The 25,464-nt window shown below is 39.1% G+C and overlaps 2 protein-coding genes and 1 long non-coding RNA gene across 4 annotated transcripts in view; 1 reads left to right on the forward strand and 2 right to left on the reverse strand.

Moving 5' to 3' along the window:
• Nucleotides 1–25,464, reverse strand: part of LOC119779422 — a 180,391-nt gene that overhangs the window by 125,175 nt on the left and 29,752 nt on the right. The gene's annotated exons all lie outside the window — the stretch shown is intronic.
• On the forward strand, nucleotides 1,462–4,193 carry LOC119779425. The gene is made up of 2 exons (XM_038279077.1): nucleotides 1,462–1,952; nucleotides 3,936–4,193. Exons 1-2 carry the CDS (start codon nucleotides 1,516–1,518, stop codon nucleotides 4,117–4,119), a joined length of 621 nt encoding a protein of 206 aa, XP_038135005.1. The 5' UTR covers nucleotides 1,462–1,515; the 3' UTR covers nucleotides 4,120–4,193.
• On the reverse strand, nucleotides 7,566–9,056 carry LOC119779431. Its single transcript, XR_005280225.1, has 3 exons — nucleotides 9,025–9,056; nucleotides 8,423–8,504; nucleotides 7,566–7,840 (listed from the first exon to the last, which is right to left on the reverse strand). It is a non-coding gene; the product is annotated as an uncharacterized LOC119779431 (long non-coding RNA).

The following is a 25,464-nucleotide window of genomic DNA, read 5'->3' on the forward strand; positions in this document are numbered from 1 at the left end:
GTTTATAATGTTTCAGAGCCTTACAATCATTAGTGATAGGGCTGGAAAAAAATGAAATCAAATTTTTTGTTATCTTGGATGATTACGATTTTAATTGATTTTAATGAAGTATTAAAAACGACATGCATGTATTTTAAAACAGGTTTACTTTATTAAAAAAAATATTGTACAAAGTAACAAATCTTTAGCGAACAATAAATGTACTGTAAAAAAAAATGTAAACTTCAATGTTAATTACATAAATCTTGTGCAATTGACACAAATGCTCAGTTCACGTTGATATAATGCAAAGTTATAATGGATTTGACCAAAGTATTTCTCTGTTCCCATGCATAGAGATGTCTTTGGCATGCACTCACTTAACATAGACCTACGTAATCCTACAATAACATGATATTTACAGTTGATTTATTAAAGTGCTTTTCAGTAAAAGTCAACAGCAATAACTCCAATAACAAATTATAATTTTATTCAAATTGTATTTATTAAAAATGATTAACAATTCCTGTAATGAATGAAAAAAAGCACGATGAAAGAAATAATGTCTCATCTAAACATCCCTAACTTAACAAAAAAAGCTAACAGTAACTCTCAACTCCCAATAACAGATGATACTCAGCCTCAGTAATGAACGAAATAATAATGTCTGTTCTGTAGGCTATTGGAAAAAATAAATTAACAAATGAGCTCATTAACAAAAAATACCTCTTGTGTAGCAAAAATAACTCAAAATGTACCAAAAACGAACAAACATATCAATAGACTATCTTTACTTTCGGTGTACGGTGACTTTTAAGATTCCTTGCACCTCCATTGGACACCGAGACATATGTGCCTGCTATGCACATTGTGCACAAGGCCTCCAATGTAGGGTGACCATATTTTCATTTGGGTAAACCAGGACACCTTGGAGCGGGGGGGGGGGGGGGGTGTTGATTGAAAGAACAAATGTCTCATCATCGGGATTTGCTCCGTGATGGAAGTGGCAGGAAATGTTACTTCACGCAGATCAGTGGTGAAAATTGGAAGTTCAGTTTAAAGGAATAGTACACCCAAAACATGATTAGCCTTCATTTTCTACTCACCCCCATGCTGAACAAAACTCTGGAGTACTTTTTTGATATCTCAAATGCATCTGGAGATCTGTGAGGCTTCTTTCTGCCTGCTGACATTCAAATAATGGAGGTCTATGGCGCCCGAGACAGAAAGGTCCACAAAAGTCCACAAAAACGTGTCAATATTCCTCCATACTGCTCGTCCAATGTATTCCAAGTGCCCTGAGTGGGTAGCATCCAGAATTTACTCGAAACGAAGTCATTTAGAACGTTTTAGAGCCTAAACAGTAGTGTATAGGATTTCCTAATAGCGCCCCCATGCGCGCTCACGATTCTACGGAAACCGCGGCAGACCAAACCGGAAGAAAGTGCGCATTCAGCGTCTGCTCTGCCGATAATGCAAGCGTAGAAGAAGAAATGTGCTGTTTACCTGTGCAAAGAAAGAAACAACGAAAGAAAAATGTCTGAGGACTTCAGCGTTGAGGAAGAGCATGAGTTCTTTGCCGAGCCTTTTCTCTATGAACCAGAATACACAGATGACGAACTTAGAGACATGGATGAGGCAGCCGCAGCTCAAGCTGAGCCGCAAACACCGTTGTGCTACAGACGTAGAGCGTCAGAAACATGGTGGTGTAAATGTGGAAATTGTCAAGCAATGCCAACAGAAGAGGAGAGCATTTGCTGTTTGGACTGGGACTTGTTGATGCCACCACTGGAGGATGTAAATATCTCCACTGATGAGACCGAGAGCACTAGCCAAAGACTTTGTGTCACCCAAAACACGGATTATCCACCATTACTGACCCGTGGCGTTCTGGAGATGTTTTTCCATGTGCCCAAAATCAATTGGAAAAAGAGGCCAAGACCCGCAGGACCAAACAACACGCTCTCTGCATAGTAAGTTTTGTGCAACAGGCCTATGCCTTGCTAATAATATTATTATATATATATGATATATATATATATATATATTTACATATATATATTTATTCATATATATATATATATATTTATTCATATATACACTATATTGCCAAAAGTATTTGCTCACCTGCCTTGACTCACATATGAGCTTAAGTGACATCCCGTTCCTAATCCATAGGGTTCAATATGACGTCGGTCCACCCTTTGCAGCTAGAACAGCTTCAACTCTTCTGGGAAGGCTGTCCACAAGGTTTAGGAGTGTGTTTATGGGAATTTTTGACCATTCTTCCAGAAGCGCATTTGTGAGGTCGCACACTGATGTTGGACGAGAAGGCCTGGCTCTCAGTCTCCGCTCTAATTCATCCCAAAGGTGTTCTATCGGGTTGAGGTCAGGACTCTGTGCAGGCCAGTCAAGTTCATCCACACCAGACTCTGTCATCCATGTCTTTATGGACCTTGCTTTGTGCACTGGTGCACAGTCATGTTGGAAGAGGAAGGGGCCAGCTCCAAACTGTTCCCACAAAGTTGGGAGCATGGAATTGTCCAAAATGTCTTGGTATGCTGAAGCATTCAGAGTTCCTTTCACTGGAACTAAGGGGCCAAGCCCAGCTCCTGAAAAACAACCTCACACCATAATCCCCCCTCCACCAAACTTTACACTTGGCACAATGCAGTCAGACAAGTACCGTTCTCCTGGCAACCGCCAAACCCAGACCCGTCCATCAGATTGCCAGATGGAGAAGCGCGATTCGTCACTCCAGAGAACGCGTCTCCACTGCTCTAGAGTCCAGTGGCGGCGTGCTTTACACCACCGCATCCGACGCTTTGCATTGCACTTGGTGATGTATGGCTTGGATGCAGCTGCTCGACCATGGAAACCCATTCCATGAAGCTCTCTGCGCACTGTTCTTGAGCTAATCTGAAGGCCACATGAAGTTTGGAGGTCTGTAGTGATTGACTCTGCAGAAAGTTGGCGACCTCTTCGCACTATGCGCGTCAGCATCCGCTGACCCCGCTCCGTCAGTTTACGTGGCCTACCTCTTCGTGGCTGAGTTGCTGTCGTTCCCAAACACTTCCATTTTCTTATAATACAGCTGACAGTTGACTGTGGAATATTTAGGAGCGAGGAAATTTCACGACTGGATTTGTTGCACAGGTGGCATCCTATCACAGTTCCACGCTGGAATTCACTGAGCTCCTGAGAGCGACCCATTCTTTCACAAATGTTTGTAAAAACAGTCTGCATGCCTAGGTGCTTGAATTTATACACCTGTGGCCATGGAAGTGATTGGAACACCTGATTCCAATAATTTGGATGGGTGAGCAAATACTTTTGGCAATATAGTGTATATATGATATATATGATATATATATATATATCATATATATATATCATATATATATATATGGTATATATATATCATATATATATGATATATATATCATATATATATGATATATATGATATATATATATATATATCATATATATATGATATATATATATATATATCATATATATGATATATATATATATGTTATATATATATGTATATCATATATATATGATATATATATGATATATATATATCATATATGATATATATATATGATATATATATCATATATATGATATATATATGATATATATATATATATCATATATATATATGTTATATATATATGTATATCATATATATATCATATATATATGATATATATATACCATATATATATATCATATATATATGATATATATATATCATATATATATGATATATATACATAATGTTAATGGTACTCACTGTGCAGTTTTTTGTATGTGATGCTAGTACTAAAGTCTGTTTACTCAGCATCTCACCCAGGTTGTGTGCTGGATGAGATACTGCTTTCTTTTTCACTTGTATTGCTAAAATAATGGCTCCATTTTACCCCCCCCCCCCCCCCCCCCCCCCAGTCAGTACAGGTTGGTGGCCTACCGTGTGGTACTCGAGTGGATTCTGAAAGGCGAGAGACTTGGCAAGGACAGCAGAAAAGTTTTACCTGCCTGTATTGTTACAAGCATCCGTTCCAGCTACCCTTCACCAGATGGAGTGTATACTGGTTTCAATGAGGCAGAGGCAGCTTTTGAACAGTTGTAAAGACTATAAACAAATCCTAAGAGACTCTTCCATATTAATTTGTACTACTTCATTATATTTCATATTTTTTCCCAAATCACAAACCTACAGGTGCTGGTCATAAAATTAGAATATCATGAAAAAGTAGATTGATTTCAGTAATTCCATTTAAAAAGTGAAACTTGTATATTATATTCATACATTACATACAAACTCATATATTTCAGATGTTTATTTTGTTTAATTTTGATGATTACAAATGACAACAAATGAAAATCTCAAATTCATCATATCAGAAAATTAGAATATTACTGAAGACCAATAAAAACAAAGGATTTATAGAAATGTTGGCCAACTGAAAAGTATGAACATGAAAAGTATGAGCATGTACAGCACTCAGTATTTAGTTGGGCCTCCTTTGGCCTGTATTACTGCAGCAATGCGGCGTGGCATGGAGTCGATCAGTCTGTGGCACTGCTCAGGTGTTATGATAGCCCAGGTTGCTCTAATAGTGGCTTTTAGCTCTTCTGAATTGTTGGGTCTGGTGTATTGCATCTTCTTCTTCACAATACCCCATAGATCTTCTATGGGGTTAAGGTCAGGAGAGTTTGCTGGCCAATTAAGAACAGGGATACCATGGTCCTTCAACCAGGTACTGGTAGCTTTGGCACTGTGTGCAGGTGCCAAGTCCTGTTGGAAAATGAAATCTGCATCTCCAAAAAGTTGGTCAGCTGCAGGAAGCATGAAGTGTTCTAAAACTTCCTGGTATGTGGCTGCGTTGACCCTGGACCTCAGAAAACACAATGGACCAACACCAGCAGATGACATGGCACCCCAAACCATCACTGACTGTGGAAACTTTACACTGGACTTCAAGCAACGTGGATGAAGTGCCTCTCTTCTTTTCCTCCAGACTCTGGGACCTTGATTTCCAAAGGAAATGCAAAATTTACTTTCATCAGAGAACATGACTTTGGACCACTCACCAGCAGTCCAGTCCTGTTTCTCTTTAGCCCAGGCAAGACGCTTCTGACGCTGTCTGTGGTTCAAGAGTGGCTTGACACAAGGAATGCGACAGCAGAAACCCATGTCTTTCATACGTCTGTGTGTGGTGGTTCTTGAAGCACTCACTCCAGCTGCAGTCCACTCTTTGTGAATCTCCCCCACATTTTTGAATGGGTTTTGTTTCACAATCCTCTCCAGGGTGCGGTTATCTCTCTTGCTTGTACACTTTTTTCGACCACATCTTTTCCTTCCCTTCGCCTCTCTATTAATGTGCTTGGACACTGAGCTCTGTGAACAGCCAGCCTCTTTAGCGATGACCTTTTGTGTCTTGCCCTCCTTGTGCAAGGTGTCGATGGTCGTCTTTTGGACAACTGTCAAGTCAGCAGTCTTCCCCATGATTGTGTAGCCTATAGAACTAGACTGAAAGACCATTTAAAGGCTTTTGCAGGTGGTTTGAGTTAATGAGCTGATTAGAGTGTGGCACCAGGGGCCATCAATTTTGAACCTTTTCACAATATTCTAATTTTCTGATATGATGAATTTGAGATTTTCATTTGTTGTCATTTGTAATCATCAAAATTAAACAAAATAAACATCTGAAATATATGAGTTTGTATGTAATGTATGAATATAATATACAAGTTTCACTTTTTAAATGGAATTACTGAAATCAATCTACTTTTTCATGATATTCTAATTTTATGACCAGCACCTGTATACTGCCTCATTATAGATAACATTTCAGAATTTATGTAGCCGATAACTGTAACCTTTCCTGTACTATTGTGTTGTTTTGGAAATAAACAAAATGACTTTGGATGGTAAGAAAGATGTAACTCTGTTCCTTTGATTAAATATTTATTCTAGACCTAAGTGTGAAATGCAGACAAGCCAACCACAGACACATGCCATTTTATTTAAAAATGTCATGTCATAACTATATTAAGTAAACCCCTTATCAGACTCTGTATCCCAGAATTTTGAAAAAAAAAAGGTTAAAATTACATGCCACCAGCTAGACTTTTTATTTGCATAAGTACAAATATAAAAAGGCAAGAGTAAAAATACTGCACCACTCAGACTAACTGCTGTATCGGGAAGTATGTTTTTGTATGGCTTCCTCTTTGGCAGGTTTTGGTTTCTGAGCAATGTTTTCTGGTATGGGAGGGATATTAACATATGAGTGGGGGTCTTTGATCTTGATGTTGGGGTCCAGGCGTCTCCGCACAACTTGCACCACCAGATTTTGCCGGAATGTTTGTGTTGTTGGAACTTAGATCTTTTTGGCGACCCATTCTTTTGTTTGTTTTGGGTAAACCACATTGAACCGTGCTTGTCCTAAAAAACAAAGAAGAAAATGTAAGACAGAGGAAACATTAATGAAATAACATAGCTATTATAAAGCATTCAAAAAGTTTCGGTTTTAGGTTTCAAAAAAGGAACCAAGAAATTGTATCCAAATAATTAGGAATCTGGTACTTGTAATTTTGTGGTGGTGAGAATTAGGACCATAAAGTACCATATTTGTTATGCAGATCTTAGTGCAGCAGCTCACTAAACAGGTGCGGTTCCCATTGAAGGTTAAATGTAATGTTTGCTGTTTTTTCAATACAGCTCATTTTGAGGACATAAATGAGTATATGACACTGAGCAAAGCGCACAAGGTTAGGTTTTTTTGTTTTGAAGATACTTTCTTGTTACCTGTGTTGGTGTAGGCCTGTTCACGCTGAACATTTTCATTGTGGTCCATAACGGCAAGCTGGGTGCGAGCTTTCATTGTTGAGTAGTGGAAGTGCAGTCTCTTCTCTGTGTATTTCAGCATAGATGCATGGAATACTTCAAGCTTCCCTGAGAAAACATAATAATGACAAGTTCACTAAATATTTAAAATTTTGAATTTCTCATTATTATTGTGCTTTCCTCGTTATATTTACCAGTTTCTCATCCAAGAAACTTATTCCTTTATAAAATAGTCTGGTTGGGGAGTACAAGAAATGTATCCACCAGGTGTATGGTGGCAACGTCACTGAGTTGGCACTAAGCGTTAGACAGGACATGTTGTTCATACAGGTGGATCAAAGAGTTTGGGAAGGATCAAGGGAACCAGGTGTTAGAGACAATATTGCTTTGTTGTTTCGAAAAAAAGAAAGGAGTGTGAGCTTTTTAAAATATTTAATTTACCTTCTGGGATAAATAAAGTATTTTTCATTTAATTTAATTTTGACGACAATGGGGAGCTCAGGGCTCAGAGAGTGTAGGTGATTGGAGATGTACAGTCCAAACAGACTGCACTTCTGCACATGGGTGACGTCAACATAGTCTTGGTGGGTATGAAGTACAAGGTGGGAGCAGGTAATAGAGGAGTGTGGGATCACAATGGGGCTGTGTATAACCTAGGCAGGTGCCAGCGCTTTGGCAAGGGAGGGGTAAATTATGTAAAAGTTTATGTGGCTGTACAAGGGCTATCCAAAGTATATTGTAAAAACATTTTCCTCATTATAGTAATTCCTTTACCATTGTACATTTACAAATTACAATTTGTCAGCTTACCCTTGACAACATGCCAGATGTCAAACTCATGGTGGATTTCCGGATACTCTTCGCGCATAATTTTTCGTATAGATGGTGATCGGTCAGTGGTTACCACCTCCACTTCAAGACCTTGCTCAAGGAGATAATCAAGTCCTCTCCTGAACCCCACTGGCTCCATGGCAGCAGAGCTGGATGCCTCTGTCACCTGTACCACAAAACAAAAAATTAATGTTTAAAATCATTTTCATACATCTTTGATGGGACAGTGCTTGTCATAATCCGATAGCAACAATGATTTTGTAATATGTTCCACATATTACACATACATTTATTTACTTCTTTAATTTCATTCCGCACATGATGAAAATGAGAAACATTACCCAAAAAATGGAAGAAAAACAATATAATAAATGCACCAAAATTGATAATAAATACAATAGATAATAATAATATAAAAAAAAAGATACAATAAAAAAAGAAAACTGAAAATAGATAAATATAGAAATTTAAAAAATAATGTAGGCTACATTTATCAAATTGAAGAACGAAAACGAGTGGGATTAAGTACAAAACCAAATTCAATCCCACCCTTTAAAAAAAAAACATATACATAGATCACAGTCTTCCGCTTCACAATTATTATTTGCCAATTAGAATGACCAAAATCCAAATAAAACTACAAAATATATGCATATGTATCTTTGTGCAGTCAATTTGTAAACACACAATTGACAATTGTTCTCATATTATGTTGTAATATGAAATATGAAATAATAATTTCCCTTACCTGCACTAACTGAAAAAGGATTATTTCCTTTGTTGTGTCCTCCATGAAGCTGTAGGTGTTGTATTTTGCGAAGAAGCCTGGGCTGTAAAGACAAAAAGATAAATAGGCTATCAAATCCAATATTACATCAATTACTCTAACGATGTCATTCATTTCACTTTTTTATTTATTTATTTATGTATTTTAAATCATGGATCACATTAGTATTTCCCTGGGTGCTAAAAGTTGAGTTATTATCATCCAGATTTTTATTTTTTATTAACTCCTAAACACAAACAACTTGCAGGCCATCAATGATCACATTGATTGATCACAAAATTAATATAATGTCACACTGAGCTGTGGAGCGGGTGTTTGTCAATAGGTGGGTTGTACATACATACAGTGTAAAAAAAATCTGTCTGATAACAAAGCAACTAAAGTAACATTCCATGTTCCATAAAGTAAATTCCATGATTGTCCAAATTGATGTGGAAGTTAACATTTTTACTCAAGTAATATTAGCGTGTTTTAACATTTTAACGTTTTTAAAAAAAGTTCCGGTAAAAATACAGATCATATACAAACGTGTAAGTTACATAAATGGTTTATAAAGTACATACCTCTGTCCTTAGTTGTGACACCATCGGCACAGTTGTACTCTTTAATAAAGCTCTTCCTTTACAGGTTCGGAAATCATCCGCTGAAAAGTGTTCACTACAGACACGGAGAGAATCCACGTTAGCTGTCCTTAGATCTTTTCGTAGAGCTATTAGCCACAGTTTTAGCCTTTCAGGGTCCCGAAGAGGTAATTTGTGGAAAGTTACGGAATGGGTTATTCCACACTTGCGCTTCATCTGATTGAAGCATCCAGGATAGGAACACACTCGAACCATCTTCTTAATTTCACGACTAAAATCACTAATCAACAACTTTTTCAAACTCTGAGAGAGACTGACCTCGTGCTCACCTGGCTCAGGGCAGAAAATAAACAGGTGTAAAGCGGAACTTCTTCTTCTACGCTTGCATTATCGGCAGAGCAGACGCTGAATGCGCACTTTCTTCCGGTTTGGTCTGCCGCGGTTTCCGTAGAATCGTGAGCGCGCATGGGGGCGCTATTAGGAAATCCTATACACTACTGTTTTGGCTCTAAAACGTTCTAAATGACTTCGTTTCGAGTAAATTCTGGACGCTACCCACTCAGGACACTTGGATTACATTGGACGAGCAGTATGGAGGAATATTGACACGTTTTTGTGGACTTTTGTGGACCTTTCTATCTCGGGCGCCATAGACCTCCATTATTTGAATGTCAGCAGACAGCAAGAAGCCTCCCAGATCTCCAGATGCATTTGAGATATCAAAAAAGTACTCCAGAGTGTAGTTCAGCATGGGGGTGAGTAGAAAATGAAGGCTAATCATGTTTTGGGTGTACTATTCCTTTAATATAATACAACTCTGTGAATAGTTCCGTCTGAAATGAATGAAAATAGTTGTTTTAATGCTTATTGAGTCAGATATGTGGCGGTAATGTTTGATTTATCTAAAGGTTTTTATCTGTTACTGTGTAAATGAGTTTGGCTGTAATTTAAGGAAAGATTCTAATAGATCTGCAGAGTGGGAACTATAAATCTGATAGTAGTTAAATTTTTTTATTGTTGTTTTGCACAATATGCTTAACTAAGTATTTTTTGTTGTTGAATATTAGAGATTTTGCAGAGATATTTATATACATACATTGTTTAGATTTACTTATGTATTTCTAACCCTTTTATAGTATAGAAAATCCCTTTATTGTCCCACAATGGGCAAATTTACAGCAGCAGAAAGATTATAGAAAATGGTCACACAAATGAGGACCTTAGAAAACTGTATAAGAATAACATAGAGTTAAAATATAAACAATAAAATACTGTAAAGTGTTTTAACAATATAAAACTGGAGAATAAATAACCAATATGCAGCTATGGACATTTTTACAGTAATGGATATTTGAAAATAGCAGCAACATCAGAGATGTGCAGAATGACAGCAGCAGGTTATTTAACTGACTAAGGTTTCTATCATTACATTAGATTTTATTTGTTCCTGCTCCCGGCTGTTGGAATCTTTATTCCACTCTGGATTCTTGTGAGTGTAGTCTTTGTTCGCTTTAACTTTTTTAAATAAATAAACAAACAGTTTTGAAAACCTCGGTATTCATTCTTTTCCTGCTTTGTGTGTCAACTTTCACGGTTGCTAAGCAACAGAGCATACGCCGGTAAAACCCGCCGAAGGGAGGACCTGTTCGAATTTACAGACAAAACTCTTCCGGCCTCCTTATTTTCAAGGACTTCGAAGGATCCAGTCCAGGTAGACCGCGTCCTTGGAGGATGCAGCCCAGGTTTTTTCGAACAGAGCCTCTGATTAAGAACAGGGCTGCCCGCACTGACGCGGCTCAGGGATTACGTCACACGGAGCGTCGTGCGCAGTGAAATCAGGACATTTCCTCACTTTCTAAAAAAAACCCGGGACGCCCGGGACAGGACGTGAAATACGGATATGTCCCGGGAAATACGGACGTTTGGTCACCCTACTCCAATGTGTCTCGACCCGGTCTGAAAGCGGGAAACTCTTTTGTAAATCGTCAGTAAACATACATTTGCACTTTTGCATGTTGTTGGAGAACAGGGCTGCCCGCAGTGACGCGGCTCAGGGATTACTTCACACGCAGCTCCATGTGCAGTGCCCTAGTGCCTGTAAATTTAATGGTCCAATGAATTAAAAAAAAAAAACAGGACATTTCCTCACTTTCTAAAAAAAAAACCGGGACGCCCGGGACAGGACGTGAAATACGGACATGTCCTGGGAAATACGGATGTTTGGTCACCCTAACATATCCTTTTTTCAACCTACAATAGAAAGTCTTCTGTGTTTGTCTTTGCAGACCACGTACAGGATTATGTTTGGAAAGAGGAGGTTTTCTCTGGCCAGCAGCTCCTCCACCAGAAGAGGAAATCCAATTTGGATGAAGAAGAACCAGAGCCTCTGCAAATAAAAGAGGAGCAGCAAGAGCCAGAACATCCCTGGACAAAAAAAGAAACTATGGAGATCCCCATCATTGAGCCTGAAGAGCAGACTGAGGATACAGGAAAGAAACCTTTCCAATGTATGGCATGTGCAAAAAGCTTTCTGAACAAACATAATTTAATGGTTTACATGAGAACTCAGACAGATTGCACGGTTTACGAATCTCTGTCCTGTGAAAAATTTTTACTCAGACATGTAATCTTGATAAACACATCAAAATTCACAGAGTTCAGAAGCCTTTCTCCTGAAGGATTTGTGGCAGAAGTTTTACCAGAAAAAGTAAGTTGAGTGACCACATGAAAGCTCACACTGGTGGGAAGCCGTTTTCCTGTACGATTTGCGGCAGAAGTTTTATTTAAGGAAACAGTTTGACATTTCACAGCAGAAATCACACAGGTGAGAAGCCTTTTGAATGTCTCTATGCGAGAAAAGCTTCACCTTTAAATCTACCCTTGTTACTCACATCAGGGTTCACACAGGTGAGAAACCTTTCGAATGTGTATCCTGTGGAAAAAACTTCAGTCAAAAATGTCATTTTGATGCACACAGCCAACTGGTGAGAAACCGTTCACCTGTATGATTTGTGGAAGAAATTTGGGTGAAAAAAGTAAGTTGACTGGTAGTAAGTAAGTAAGTTTCATAGATAAAAGCATTCTTAATAGACACATAATTCACACAGGCGAGAAGCCTTTTACATGCCTTACTTGTGGAAAAACCTTCACCTTGAAATCATCGCTTAATCTGCATATGAGAATTCACACAGGTAAGAAACCGTTCTCCTGTGCGATTTGAGTTTTACTAGAAAAAGTAATTTGACTAGTCACATGACTAATCATGTAAGAAATATTTTCCATCCATGACAAACATGTTTGATTTTCTTACAATTTCCTGATGGGGAGGTGGTCGTGAGAGGCTGATAGCCCCTCGTTAACCCCTGTACACTACACCAGCGGCCCCCAACCTTTTTTGCACCACGGACCGCTATATGTCAGACAATTTTTTCACGGACCGGGGTGGGGGGCTAAATACGATCCAGTAAATACAAACAGCATAAAAATAAAACAACAAGCCGGGCGTCATCGGAGACAATGACAGACGAAGTGTGCTCCTGATGTCCAGTCTGCTCCGTAGCTTTGTTTTGGTCGCTGTAACTGCAGAAAATCCCACTTAACAAAGATAGGATGTTATAGAACGGATGAGTCTTGAACTGAATTAACCTGTGTCAAGAGGCACAGATGCACCAACTGATGTAATTCAGAATTCATGTGATGTAATTCATCGCTCAGACTTTGATCGTCGATAAATTATATAAACGTTTATATAAACTCTATATAAACGTTTTTTCTGGGCATACCTCAACATTATACTTGTGGTAGTAACATACAAGTACCACAGCCCTGCGCTGCTGGACGACAGGCCCTGACTGCTGCCCGTCTGCGCGAGGAAGAGAACAGACACGCAGCAGAACAGGAGGAGCGCGAGTGATGAGGAGATTAAAGGGAGAGATGAAGAGGAGGAGGAAACTGAGGAGGAGGATTAAACAGAATTGGAGGATTTTTTTTTTCTTTTTTACTTCAAACCAAGCGAACATGGTAACTGTACTTTTTCAATAAATGAACCTAGTGTTTTATAGGTTCAAATAGACACAAAATCTCATTTTTATTCATTCCACTGGTAGTCTGTATTGCTCAAATAGCAATAGAGGCCTGTCTCTAATTCTGGCCTCTTTCCAATAAAGGCCTGGACCGCGATGCACTTGAGTGAAATATATATATATATATATATATAATTTTTTATTTTTTCTGTGCAGTCCGGTACAAAATGACCCACGGACTGGTACCGGTCTGCGGCCCGGTGGTTGGGGACCGCTGCACTACACGACTCATGACGCACCATCAGGCTGAAAGCCGACCCGATCGAAAAATTCTTGCACAACTGGAAAATCGCCCTGAAAAGGGCAACAAATCGCAGGGTGTTAGCCTGGCTTTAGCTAAAACATTGCAAAATATGAATGAAGAAAACCTCTCCAATACCAAAAAGACTAAAAATGCTTGAGTGTGTAGTTATTTTGAAGAAATGAAAAACTAGAGAAACAAACTTTTTTGATAATGCAAGTAAAACTGAAGTTTATTATATAACATATCACATCTTGTTAAAACAAGCCAGAAGGTTCTTTACAAAAAAATGCAAGAAATTATCTAAAGAAAATGCATAAAATCTATGTAACAAAATCTTATCTTTACTTTAAAATGATCAAATTTTATTGTCATGTTTGGTGGAAGTTACCCCCAGATTCCACACACTCCGCCAGCGCCCCGCCCCGCTCAAGTACGTCGTGTGGAGTACTTGTGTGTTATGTTAATCAATCAGTTCCACATCCAACGTTAAGTACTGGTTATACTCCCCACAGCAGTGTGTCGCAGTGAGCTCGACGCAGACTTTTTTGATTAATGCTGAATTCTGAGCGTGGTCTGCGCTTGACGCTGTGGGTCTAGATACGGCCGAGGCGGTGAGGACGTGGGGGCAAGTTTGTCCGACAACGGAGGGATATGACGACGAAAAAAGCGGGGATCCAGGTCGAAAAAGGTTCCCAGCATTCTCGCGCACCTCACTCTTCTAGCTGGTCCAACTTCACGGGTTGTTTTCCGCAATTGCGGTCATAAAAAACAAAACAAGCCGGCCTCCTGTCTAAGGCACTGTCTGCAGTCACCTACAATTTGGGAGAGGTGCAGCAGAGTGTCTGCGGAGGGGGCGGGGACGTCTTTTTGTTCTTTTTGTTTGTTTGTGACACCTACGCAGACGACCTAGTTTCAAAGCATAAATCAGCCTTTCCTCCTCTGCACGTCACCATCCACGTACGTCTTCTCCATTCGTCACCATCAAAATACAGAGCAGAACTATTGCTGAGCTCTGCTCTGGTCCGGCCAGGTCAAGATCTGCAATTGCAATCAGAAACAGGAAAAAGAAAGGCGAGAAGATCCGGTTTGTCAAATTAAAATATAGTAATTACAGATTGGTGACTACAAATTAGAGCATACTTCTTATAAATTTAAAACCCAAGGCTGTTTAATTAAATGATTGGATGCAAACTATTGGTACTTCAACATACCAGGAAACAGATTTCTCCTCTCAATCAAAATATTTATTTTATATGAGGCTTAAAAGTTTAATCGAATCCAGTCAAAAGAAACTTCTTATTGCAGGCATGGATGAAGAGATGCTGAGTTTGGAAGTAGAAAACAGACATAGTTCATATAAAACTATTTTCACTGTTCAAAAATCCACAACAAAAACAAAATATTTGGGCAGAAACTGCACATCCGCTGGATGCTGATGGGGATTTTTAATTATGTCATGTTAAATTAAGCATTTCTGTTTTGCTCCTATGAATTTAGTAATAATTTCACGCATGCTATACTCGAGCTCCGAGGAAAGTCGGAGCGGATCAAGACGGGAGGAACAGCGGAGACTGTCGGCTTTGCTTTGCGCAGGTGGTCTGTAGCGCAGCGAGGCGGAGCGGAGCAGGGCGGTGATGGGGGATGTGGGATTTCGGGGTCAATGGGAGACAGAACAAAGAATGGGCTAATCAGCTGATAGGGAGCAGGTATGGATGAAGTAAATAGAAGAGAGCGAAGGGAAAGTAGGCTAGCACAAGGGGATAAGAGAGAGTAAATCAAAAAGTACAGCACTGATTAAATATAACACAAAATGGAAAAGAAACCGATGACTATCAGAATACTAAATTACCTCAAAGTGTAACTGAAAATGCAAAAAAAAAACTTAAACAGGAGTCTACAAAGGGCAGAATCATGACAGTTATCAGGTCTGAAAAAAACATTTATAAACAGAATAATCTCAATTGTTTACTTTGCATAAAATGCACACAATCTTTAGCACAAATAATGAGGAAATATTTCAGCATTAAGAAAAGAAATGGCAATGAACTTTGATTGATTTTTGCCCTCATATTGATTATCTTTTCCTACGCAATGAGTCAAAAACAATCTACTTGAATAGTTTTTGCAGAAAATGTTGTTACAAAGGTGCTGGTGCTCGGCCAGCATCAACTGTTTTTGATCATACTGAGGAAATGCAAGTTTAAAGGTGCATTCAGACTGAGCGTGGTATCAGCAGCAAGGGCGATGGATTTACATAGCATCCCAATGCAAACTGCATGGGGAAATAACCAGCGGTGATGCCGCTCACTGCTATGCTCTCACCTGCTGCTACTTGAAAGAAATGAGGTGTTGTTAAACAGTGGCACCGCATGGAGAGAGCAGAGCAGTGACCTTTGAAGTTAAAAAATCTGAACTTTCTTGTAAGGTCTCATGTACCAACAAATCAGGGAGCTGTTCATTCCTTTGTAGATATTTCCCCAAGTTAGATAGGATGCTTTAACCTGATGTGTTACTTTACATCTTAAGCTGACGTGGCTGACTTATGGACTTGTTTGTTAAAGGGATAGTTCGGGATTTTTGACATGAATCTGTATGGCATCCCCATCACCAGTGTCATGCAATCACACTGACTTACCCCTGGCAGCATCCTGTGAGCAGAGTTCTCGTCCAGCTTTGGTGAAGCGAAAAGTAGTCCAGCAGGTTTGCTAGACCCAGCGAAATAAAACGTTTCTCTTCCCAAAACATTATGTGTTCAAAAGAGTGATATTTTTGCATCCCAAAAACATTGTAGTGGAAAAAGTCACACGTCGTTATCACTTGGTCCTATTTTCTCTCTGTTCGTATCAGTGCGCGCGACACCATGACCTGACAGCTAGGGCCTACTAACCTGACAACAGCCAGATGCATGTCTCGCTCCGCCTAGCTCCTAGCTGGGCGGAGCGAGGCATGCATCTGGCTGTTGTCAGGTTAAGGGCCTACCTGTTTGATTCGCGATTGTTTACTACTAGGGAAGATGTCTGACTACGAGAGCGACGAGGAAAACATCGACTTCCACTTAGAGCCAAAGGGATATCTTTATGAACCCGAGTACACTGACGATGAACTTCGACAAATGGAGTTAGATCGGGCAGAAAGAGAGAGGGTGGACAGAGAAGTGATGGAAGCTGAAGCCGGAGCCGCAGGAGCCTCAGCTGGAGCTGCGATATCCAGGGTGGCCGACAAATCATGGTGCACTTGTTTCAAGTGCGAATTAATGCAGACAGAGGTGGATGCTACTGTTGCCACGAGGGGGATTTAGTAATTCCCGAGATACAGAACCTTTCCATTGATGAGGATGTCGGAGTTGCAGCAGCTGCTGTCTGCATCACAAACAACAGCGACTTCCCTGCCCTCCTCAAAGTTGAGCTCGCTGTCAGAATGACGGCGCGCACTGATACGAACAGAGAGAAAATAGGACCAAGTGATAACGACGTGTGACTTTTTCCACTACAATGTTTTTGGGATGCAAAAATATCACTCTTTTGAACACATAATGTTTTGGGAAGAGAAACGTTTTATTTCGCTGGGTCTAGCAAACCTGCTGGACTACTTTCGGCTTGACCAAAGCTGGACGAGAACTCTGCTCACAGGATGCTGCCAGGGGTAAGTCAGTGTGATTGCATGACACTGGTGATGGGGATGCCATACAGATTCATGTCAAAAATCCCGAACTATCCCTTTAAGTCTTGGTGGGCCAAATTTGCACAAAAGCGTAAGTTTTATTATGTCCGAGTCTTCGTTTGTTAGTTCATAAAACTCTGCCAAGCGCTCTGTAAAACTGGCATCAGAAATACCAGTAGATGAGTCTAAATGATGCAGACTAGTACTAGCAGTAGACCTGCTGGTCATGCTGTTTGCCAGAATAAGTGCCTAATGCTATCCAATGAAAAGTGTTGTTATCAAGTGTGTCTCTCATTAATCTCAGAATGAACATCCATCTCGTTCAGGTTCATTACTTTAAAACTGATCCCTTCAGCTAACGTTAACTAAAAATATGAACACACTCAGTGAACGCCGTTCACGTTCCTGCACAACACTGGCAATAGCATGCGATCAGCCTGTTAGCTAAAGCATGCTAATCTAGTAATGTGTTAAAATGACATGCTATGTATCCTTAAAATATTGTTTATTTGAAAAGCTGTAATGGTTTGCATAAATGTATATTGAATGCCAAATGGTGGTGTTTTTCTGTATTTTCCTCTTTTTTAGGATCCATTCCACGAGTCCTATACTGTTGTAGTATATTTGTGTCGATTTTTTTATTATTATTTTATTTGATTTAGCTGCTCTCACTTTGTGTTAACCTTTTTCTAGCTTGAGCCAGGTCAATTCAGAAAATTGCTAACAGAAACTAACATCCTTAATTTTTTTATTCATTTGTTATTATTATTTTGATGATAGAGAGAAACTATACTGATGCACTGTTTCGGAGAACTGTTTAAATTAGATGTATCAAAAGGCAGCTGTTGAAGGTATCCTCTTTTTATCAACTCCTACGTTAAAGTCAGATTTGTGCTGCCCCCCTCGTGAGGCCAGTTGGGAAATAAAGAATCCACATTATATTTTGGTGGTTCTGTGTCTCTGGCTATTTTTTCTACACTTGGGCACATATACATCACTGCTACACTGTGATCCGGTTTTGTGTTGTTTTTTTCATTTCCTCCTAAATATATTCATGATGGATGTTGGTTTTTGGACATGAAACAGTGAAATAAAGTATTTGCTTGTTAATGACAAAAGCTGCTACATAGAAGGAAAAGTCAGAATGCTAGACTTCATACTGGTGCCGCTGACACTACTTTCAAGGTAGGTTCTGAGAAGCCAAACAATTTGAATTCAAACAAAATATTTTTAGGTTTGGACAGGACCTGATTGAACAACCAAAAACAAAACAAAGGTTTGTATGGGAAAAATGTAGAAGCAGTTCCTGAATCAGTGTCCAACAGCAGTTTCATCTCTGATACATACTATTGATCCTGATTACTTCCAGATTTGGTGAACTCATCCCTCTTGAAAAACGTTTATGGTGCGTCTGACCCTGCAGTCACATCAGTAACATCCTGTTGGTCTTGAACTGAAATTGCAATTTTGACATTGGGTTCATTGTTTATTTCAGTTAATGCATAATTCCATGATAATAACCATTTATACTTCACCATTTCCAGTGTCTCCAGACACTCTGATTGTTTCATAGAATCCACGGTCTCCTACAGGAAAGTGGAAATCACACACAGTTAAACTAGTCGGTCTTTATGTCAGTGATACTGATGAAAACATTACATTACCAACTCTTTAAATCTGTTTCACTTATATAACATCAATATGTGGTGTTATTGCTTTAATCATTTGATTCCTTAGTCAGAACAACAGAAAGGAAATATTAAAAGAAAAATAAAATCTCTCTTGCTGATTTAGGGAAGTTGATGTTGGAAACTTAGTTTTCAGTTTCATGGCCGGTGTAAGATTTAAGAGAACCAAAAATCCCAGAATGGCAGATCATAACAATTAAAGAATCCTCAATCTTACTTCACAGAGAAAAAATATATTTTTGGGAGAGGATTCTTAGACAACTCAGTTGACAGGATATGAGACTTATTTGTTTTTGGTTTGTTTAATACGAGCATGTGGATCTCATATTAATGTTATTTCTACAGTACATGAAGAACTACTGCAATTATTTTCAGATTACGCATAAATAGATTTATTAATTACATCAGGGAAAAGGAAATATCTTAGGGTTAGGATTTATTTATATGAGAACAACCTACTGAGTCTACTGGTAGGTAGGAGGCACAATCTGTAGAAATTCTATAGGATTGATAACCGCTAATAGCGTGTTTACTGTGTAATGGAGGGAAGGATAAAAATGGAACAACAAAGGAGTGCTTTTAATAATGTAAATATGGCCTCCCATACCAGACTATATATAAACTTACACATGAGCTTGAGCAGTAATCTTCTCAAATCTTCGCCATTTTCTCTACTTTGCAGCTGTAGCACTATTTCTTTCTTTTAAAGACATACTCCATTTATTTCTTTCATTTCTGCATTAAAATCTGTAGTTCCAGTGGTACTAATTCTGCACTCCCTGTTGCCTTTTGTCATGGTGACTTGTCGAATCCGGGCTCCACTTGTAGTCGCTGTTCTTAATTGTTACACACGTGCTCAACACTGAGTAGGTCCATTAAACTAACCCACAGCAGCTTTTATGAAACTAAAAACTCAGTTTCCAACCTTAGGCCAGATCATTCAGAGTTGAGGATTTGAGTCAGTTTGTTAAACCGGCTTTGTGAAAATGACCCCTGTTTAAGAAATATCTGTAATGCTCCTGATCAGGGATCTGTTTCACAAAGCAGGTTTATTCAAGCTCTTTGTCTGTTGCCGTAGTAACATTATCCCCAGAACTAATCTAGTCGGGAGTAGATTTTGTTTAGTAAATTCAGTGTCCTCTGTCTCCAACCTCCTTAGAGCCAATGACATTGTTTTATTCCTTCATTTAGTGAGAATGATAAAAAAAAAAAAAAAATCATTCACTACGTCCGTTAGACACATTAGGTTTCAAAAACATAACATCTCCTTTTGACAAGGATCTGATTATTATAGAATTAAATATTATTAGACCGCGTAGCTTCATGTTCAGACAATGATCTTTATAAGGGCTACAGTTTCACCTCAAATTCACATACATCCACAAACTTATCCTTCATCACATTTGAAGCATTACACAGACTTCTTTAAAAGTTATCTAGCAGAACTTGATATTTGCGAGAGCACTGATTTGTGTGATGACAAGATTATAGGAAATAACTGCACAGTCAGACAGCCACTAGATATTTAATGTGTAATGGAAGACAGAATCAAAATAAGGAGGAACCCCATGAGATGATGCAGAGGTCCTACCTGGTTCAAAAATGTTTTTAAACATGATCTACACCTGGTGCAAGGTGTGTTTTCCCCCCGTGATATTGCATCGAAATATAACTCATTGGTCCACTTCCCTACACTTCTCCCATTATGTTATTGTGATCATCCTCTGTTACAGGAGTCTGTGTAATGCTGTAAATGTAAGGACAGATACGTTTCTGGATATATGTGATGGATTGTGAGGTGAAACCATTGAGCTCAAAACAATAACTTTCAGAATACCAAAGGACATCTGTAGGTGGCCTGATGTCCCTCTCCCTATGAATATTTAATGGCCTGCAATGAACTTTAAGCCTTTAAACTTTAAAATTTTTGAAAAACAGGAAATGTGAATTTGGTGTGTTTCCATTTGGTTTCAAGAAAATTAATCAAGCAGTGCAAAGGCGTCTTACTTCGTCATCCACATTACATTGTCAATCATGGCTGTAATAAACAGGAAGTAGAGGCTGCAGTCTAGCACTGGACACAGTTCAGTAATGGAGGAAGGTTTTAATGAATGTGTTGCAATCGGGGAAGTTCTTACATTAACTTGTCAGTTAGAAATGGTGATGCTGGTTCCAGCGATGTTTACGTGGATTATAGGAACATCCAAGAAGACACCGACAGCAGAAACGCCTAATCAGACATGTGAGTAAAGTTTCCATCTCCTGTTTTGCGCATCAACGCTTTTTTGCAGAAGCCAAACACCACCTGAAGTGAGCGTAAAAAACTCTTTTGCAAGTTTTAGGGAGTTTATACGAATTTTGCAATTTTCATGAACCTTTGCTGATGCAATCCTTCAAAATGCGCATTAGAAAAAGCTGATGGAAAAGCAGTTGGGATGGAATCCCGGGCCCTCTTTTGCGTAACGTGTCACACTACGTTTGTGTTTTCAACACCTAATGTATCTAATGGATGTACTTACTGTTTGTTTTTTTCGCACAGAACTGCGGAACTCTACTTACTAAATCAGGTCATAAAAAAATGTATGAGGCTTTAAGGAGGGTGGGAGCAGAGGACACCTTCAGGGAGAATGTTATTACAGTAGCATACGCAGAGGTTGAGTGATCTCTCTTTGTAAAACAGAAAACTAGAACTTTCCCTAATTTCAGTTAACAAACTTTTAATTAAGTTTTAATTAAACCTGCCTGTGAAACAGACCTCTTCTATAACAATATTAGAGTCTCACCTTTGAAGCGTCTGAACCGACACACCAGCAGAGGCAGAATTATCAGAACAATTCCAATCACTGGTCTAGTGACCCACATCACAGCAAATAAAGAACTTCCTGCTCCTGAAGCTGAGGAGAAAATAACTCAAGAAGATATCAATATTATTATTCAATTCAATTCAATTCAATTCAGTTTATTTATATAGCGCCAAATTCACAACACATGTCATCTCAAGGCACTTTACAGTTCAACCAGATCATACAGTCAAATTGATACAAAGTTTTCTATCTAAGGAAAACCAGTTGATTGCATTGACTCATTGACTCAAATACAATCCCCCACACTAAGCATGCTTGTAGCGACAGTGGAGAGGAAAAACTCCCTTTTAACAGGAAGAAACCTCCAGCAGAACCAGGCTCAGTGTGAGCGGCCATCTGCCGAGGCCGACTGGGGTTCAAGGAGACAGAAGCAGAGATACAAAAAGCAGCTGTAAAAGGCGGCCCCGTCCAGGAAACACACAGCCAGGCAGACGAGCTCCAAGGCAGCTCCCATGCCAGAGGACGAAGAGAGCACATCCACTCAGTCACGGTCAGAGAAACAGGACCACACTGGAAAACAGGCCGATCTCCAACATCTATTAACAAGGGTGTTGATAGAAGCAGCACAGCTGATGTTTTTTTCCAGGATGACGTCACAGCCAAACAGGAACAGACGAGGCAAAGCTACTCTGAGGAAAAGCAGAGAGAGCAGAAGGTTAGAGATTGAACTAACATATTCTGCAGAATAGGAGAACAGAGAGAGAATGAAGCAGAATGATGAAATGGGGGTCCCTATGTCCTCCAAAAGTCTAAGCCTATAGCAGCATAACTATAGAGATAGCTCAGGATAACCTGAGCCACCCTAACTATAAGCTTTATCAAAAATGAAAGTTTTAAGCCTAGCCTTAAAAGTAGACAGGGTGTCTGCCTCACGGACTAAAACTGGTAGTTGGTTCCACAGGAGAGGAGCCTGATAACTAAAAGATCTGCCTCCCATTCTACTTTTAGAAATTCTAGGAACCACTAGTAAACCTGCAGATTGAGAGCGAAGTGCTCTGTTAGGAACATAAGGAACAATCAGATCTCTGATATAAGATGGAGCTTGGCCATTTAAGGCTTTATATGTGAGAAGGAGGATTTTAAATTCTATTCTTGATTTAACAGGAAGCCAATGAAGAGAAGCCAGGATAGGCGAGATATGATCTCTCTTTTTAATTTTCATTAGAACTCTGGCTGCAGCATTTTGGATCAGCTGAAGGCTTTTAACTACAGTTTGTGGACTTCCTGATAGTAAAGAATTACAATAGTCCAGCCTTGAAGTAACAAATGCATGGACTAGTTTCTCAGCATCACCCCTGGACAGGATATTTCTAATTTTTGCAATGTTCCTCAGATGAAAGAAGGAAATTCTAGAAACCTCTTTGATATGGGATTTAAATGACAGGTCCTGATCAAAAATAACACCAAGATTTTTTACTTTATTATCTGAAATCAGTTTAATCCCATCCAAATGAAGTGACTGGCTAATCAGTTTCTTTTTCAGAGACTCTGGTCCAAAGACTATAACTTCTGTTTTGTCTGCATTCAGAAGCAGAAAATTAAGAGTCATCCAGGTTTTTATGTCTTCAAGACATCCCTGTAATCTATGTAATGGGTTAGCTTCATCTGGATTTATAGACAGATATAGCTGGGTATCATCAGCATAACAGTGGAAATTAATCCCATGCTGTCTAATAATTCTACCAATTGGGAGCATGTATAAAGTAAAGAGAATTGGTCCTAGCACTGATCCCTGTGGTACTCCACAGGTAACCTTTGAGCGTGTTGAAGATCTATCATTAACATGAACAAACTGAATTCCATCAGATAGATAAGATTTAAACCAGTCTAGTGCTGTTCCTTTAATTCCAACAAAATATTCAAGTCTTTCTAAAAGAATATTATGGTCAACTGTATCAAATGCAGCACTAAGATCCAACAGGACGAGCACAGATACAAGTCCATTATCTGAGGCCATGAGAATATCATTAGTGACTTTCACCAGAGCTGTTTCAGTGCTATGATGAGCTCTAAAGCCAGACTGAAACTCTTCAAAAAGTTCATTATGGTGTAAGTGATCGCAAACTTGTTTGGCAACTACTTTCTCAAGAATTTTGGATAAGAAAGGAAGATTGGATATAGGTCTATAATTGACCAAGTCATCTGGGTCAAGAGACGGTTTCTTAAGCAGAGGTTTAATTACAGCAATCTTAAAAGCTTTAGGTACATATCCCTGTAACAGAGATAGATTAATCACATCTAAAATGGAGGAGGAGATCAAAGGGAATACCTCCTTAAATAACCTGGTTGGAACTGGATCTAACATACAAGTTGAAGGCTTAGATGAAGACAATAATTTTGCTAATTCAGAGAGTTCAACTGGATCAAAGCAGTCTAAACCCGGTTCAGATTCCATGACTACCTCAGGTACAATCGCGGATAGAGGAGTGCTTATGATCTTATTTTTAATAAGATCAATCTTATTTATAAAGAATCCCATAAAATCATTGCTGCTAAGAGCAGGTGGAATGGACGGTTCAACAGAGCTATGGCTCTGGGTGAGTTTGGCAACTGTATTAAAAAGAAATCTAGGATTATTCTTATTCTCCTCTATTAATGAGGAGAAGTATGCTGCTCTTGCTTTACAAAGGGTCCTCTTATACAACAGTAAACCATTTTTCCAGACTAGGAAGGACTCTCGCAGGCCTGTGGAGCGATATTTTCTCTCCAGTTTCCTAGCATTTTGCTTCAAAGTACGCAGCTCTGCATTAAACCAAGGAGCAAGCTTTCTATTTTTAACGGTTTTCATTTTCAAAGGAGCTGCGTTGTCTAAGGCAATACGCAGAGAACTAGCAACCCCCTCAACAAAATCATCAACCTGTGAAGGGGAATAAGCTAAGCTTTTGCACTCTGCAGCACTGCTCAGTGACACAGAGCAGAGAGAAAGTGAAGCAGATTCTTTAAAATTTATAACTGCACTATCTGATAAAGATCTACTAAAATTGAACCTTCTTTTGGGGGAGGAGAACTCTGTTAAAGTAATCCAATCATTCATTCTTTTAGCTCTGCTCACCTTTTACTGCCAACCAGCTCTGTGGTGAAGCTTTTCCTGAATGTTCACACTTGTAGAAGCCTTCATCTGACTGAGACACTGCAGAGATCTTCAGCTCCCCTCTGCTGTCATTTTGTACCAGTTGGTCGTTGTGATAGAAAAACACATTGGAAAGTGTATTTTGTCTTCTGTGTCTGCAGCTCAGAGTAACAGAAGCTCCCTCAGTCACAGGATGGGCGGGGCTCACCAGGAGAATATCTCCCTCTAGAAAAAAGAACATGAAGTTTCAGTCAGAAATCAGCTGCTGCAGACCTCTGGAAAGAGGCTTCGCAGCATGTGGTGCAGACCCAGCAGATTCTGCAAAAGCTTTTTCCCCACAGCCATCAGACTGCTGAACTGTTGGGAAAAAAATCAAGTCACAGATCTGCATCACAATGATAACACCAAACCAAAATACTGCATATTTGCATCATAATCATATATATTTGTCTTGAAATGCTCTGAACTTCTATATCAATGTGGTTTTGCACCATGTTTTTTTCTCCCACACTGTTTACATTTGATGACTGCTGCACTTTATGGAATGGAAATGTTCCTTTTACTGCTAAGCTGCTGCTCATTTACTGTCATTTACTGAAAGCTGTACAAAACAAATTTTGACAAAATTACAATCATATTTGTCTAAGTCAAACTGAACACATGATTATTTGTATTCATGCTTGGCATTTTATCTGGGTCACAAAATTGACGTTTTCAAACATAACATCTTTTTAAAAAGTCAAATGAACCACAAAGTACCTGTATTAGATATTTATCAGAAAGTATAGATCACACAGTTCCTGAGAAACTATAA

Source organism: Cyprinodon tularosa, unplaced genomic scaffold (assembly GCF_016077235.1).
Source record: "Cyprinodon tularosa strain WSP-4 unplaced genomic scaffold, ASM1607723v1 ctg1471, whole genome shotgun sequence".
NCBI lineage: Eukaryota > Metazoa > Chordata > Actinopteri > Cyprinodontiformes > Cyprinodontidae > Cyprinodon > Cyprinodon tularosa.